Source organism: Euphorbia lathyris, chromosome 3 (assembly GCF_963576675.1).
Source record: "Euphorbia lathyris chromosome 3, ddEupLath1.1, whole genome shotgun sequence".
NCBI lineage: Eukaryota > Viridiplantae > Streptophyta > Magnoliopsida > Malpighiales > Euphorbiaceae > Euphorbia > Euphorbia lathyris.
In genome coordinates, this window is record NC_088912.1 from 82,255,902 (window position 1) to 82,258,515 (window position 2,614).

The window sequence follows — 2,614 nt, forward strand, 5'->3', positions numbered from 1 at the left end:
AGCTATCGAAATACTTTTAAAATTCAAAGAGTCAATCAATCTTTTTAGATAAATTCAGGAGACAAAATAATATATTAAGTCTTAAAAAAATTACATAGGGTGAATCTTGAAGGTCCAAGTGCAAATGATAAAACAAATCTGGAAATAGCAAGATTTTTATTTTAACATGTCACCAATCGTCAATTTTTAATAAAACTGTATGCTTTTATATAAAGTTTGACTTACACAGTATGTATGGCATAGTGACTGCATTTGACCCAAGTAGAAACCTTTGTCAGAAAGAAGCAAAAGCAACGCCTAAACTCAAAGGTTGTTCGGCGTTTCTGCTGTTTCTCTCAATCAACATTTCCTGCACTTCCTCGTTTATCATCTTATCAAGAGGTAATTTACTCTGAATTTCCCTGCAATTTCATCAGTTTACTGTTCCATGAATCAATTTGTTCACTTTATTCCTAATTTGAAGTCTAGATGGATTGGGTAATGGAACTTTTTTGATAGTTTATTTCGCTTTTAACGGTAAAGTTTGTATCTTTAAGATCGGTTTCTAGGTCTTGAAGATGGGTAGCTAATGAATTTGAGTTCTGTTTATCAGTTTAGCTTGTTAATAACTTGTATTATTTAGATTGATCAATGCTTCTTTTCATTTGGGGATTAAGCTTTTCTCTAGCTTTCTGGTCAATGTATTTTCCTGTTTGTTTAGGTTTCAATTTAGATTAAGCTTATGAGCTATTGCATATGGGTAAAACTCCTGCTACTGTGGTTTTTTCACTTTTGATGTCAATTCATCAATATTGATTGACAAAAAGATCAAGCAAAGGTTGAATTAGAGAATGGATTCAAAAAATGATGAGAACCCCAAAAAATTGGAAATTGAGGAATCAAATGTTGCTAAACCTCCCTCTTCCGGCGCTACATCATCGAGAAGGACACTGATGAACAATGAAAATCCCCAAAAGAACTTCCAAGGCACCTTACCTGCTCTTCCCAATAGACTTAAGTTTCTCAAATTCGGATCTGCATCTTCCAAATTCAGACAGTTGGCTCAGGACAGAGACACGCTGTCACGTTTTGTGTCTTCGAGCAGCCATGGTTTTCGTGAACATGTCAATGGGTTTTTTTATCGAATCATTGACTGGACTTCTGTGATGAAAATGATCAAGGAATGGATCGGGGACCCAACGAACCTGGTCCTTTTCTTGTGGTTCTTGTGTGTTGCTATTTCTGGTGCAATTTTGTTCCTAGTAATGACTGGAATGTTAAATGCTGTACTGCCTAGGAAGTCGCAGAGGAATGCGTGGTTTGAAGTAAATAATCAAATACTCAGTGCATTGTTTACTCTTATGTGTCTCTACCAACATCCGAAGCGTTTCTACCACTTTGTACTTCTTTGTAGATGGAAACCAGAAGACATTTTGAGACTGAGAAAGATATACTGCAAGAACGGGACGTACAAGCCGCGCGAGTGGATGCACATGATGGTTGTTGTTCTTCTGCTCCATCTGAATTGTTTTGCCCAATATGCATTGTGTGGTCTAAATTTGGGGTACAAGAAATCCGAACGGCCTGTCATTGGAGTTGTGATATGTATATCTTTTGCAATAGCTGCACCAGTCGTAGCTGGGGTATACGCCGTTATTAGTCCCCTTGGAAGGGATTATGAGTTAGAAATGGATGAAGAAGTTCAGGTACATATTACCCCGGGCGAGAACAAGGAGGTCGAGCTGTCAAGCAAAAAGAGATATACTTTTGCAATCAGGAATGAAAGAAGAGTTGAAAAAACTAGACCACAATGGAGTGGAGGAGTACTTGATCTTTGGGATGACATTTCTTTAGCATTCCTATCACTTTTTTGCAGTTGTTGTGTCTTCGGATGGAATATGGAGAGGCTTGGATTCGGTAACATGTATGTTCATATCGCGACGTTTCTCCTTTTCTGTACAGCTCCTTTTTGGATTATCTACTTGGCTGCTGTCAATATTGAAAACGAGACTGTCCGAGAAGCTTTAGGACTTGCTGGCATTATTCTGTGTGTATTTGGCTTGCTGTACGGTGGTTTCTGGAGAATTCAAATGAGGGAAAGATTTCATTTGCCAACTTATACTTTCTGTTTCGGAAAACCCTCAGTCTCGGACTGCTTGCTTTGGCTATGTTGTTGTTGGTGCTCTCTAGCTCAGGAAGTCCGAACTGGGAATTCATATGACATTGTGGAGGATATGTTCTGCAAAAAACATAGCAACCACTTGCAGATTTTGCCTCCTGAATCTGTTTCGGGCCCGAGCTCTCCTTTCAGCAATATCCATAGCCTGTCCACAGAAGTTTTAGTTATTTCTCCAAGTCGTAGCAGGGTTTCGAGCGAACTTCACAATCCAGATGTCCAAATTTCTACAGTAAACAGAAAGTTGACTGCAGGCAAGAAGGATGAGACCATGACGCCGCCTTCTCCATCGGTGATTGAAAGACGAGATGCTTAGGTGCAATGCAATGTAGATAGTATAGCATTAGCATTTGATGAAGAGAACTATAATGTAAAATTTTGTATGTAACGTGATTCTATTTTCGAGTATTGGCGTCTTCCTTTTTCGATAGTCCGAAACAACTTTACTTTTCAGGTCTA

The 2,614-nt window shown here is 38.7% G+C and overlaps 1 protein-coding gene across 2 annotated transcripts; it reads left to right on the forward strand.

The window, feature by feature from the left end:
• The first annotated feature begins 246 nt into the window (after window positions 1–246).
• Window positions 247–2,614, forward strand: LOC136222919 (uncharacterized). Of its 2 annotated transcripts, none has more exons than XM_066010605.1 (2): window positions 247–381; window positions 701–2,614. In XM_066010605.1, exon 2 carries the CDS (start codon window positions 831–833, stop codon window positions 2,469–2,471), a length of 1,641 nt encoding a protein of 546 aa, XP_065866677.1. In that variant the 5' UTR covers window positions 247–381; window positions 701–830; the 3' UTR covers window positions 2,472–2,614. The 2 variants fall into 2 exon arrangements, with proteins under 2 accessions (XP_065866677.1, XP_065866678.1); XM_066010606.1 differs by having other exon boundaries at window positions 251–381; window positions 807–2,614.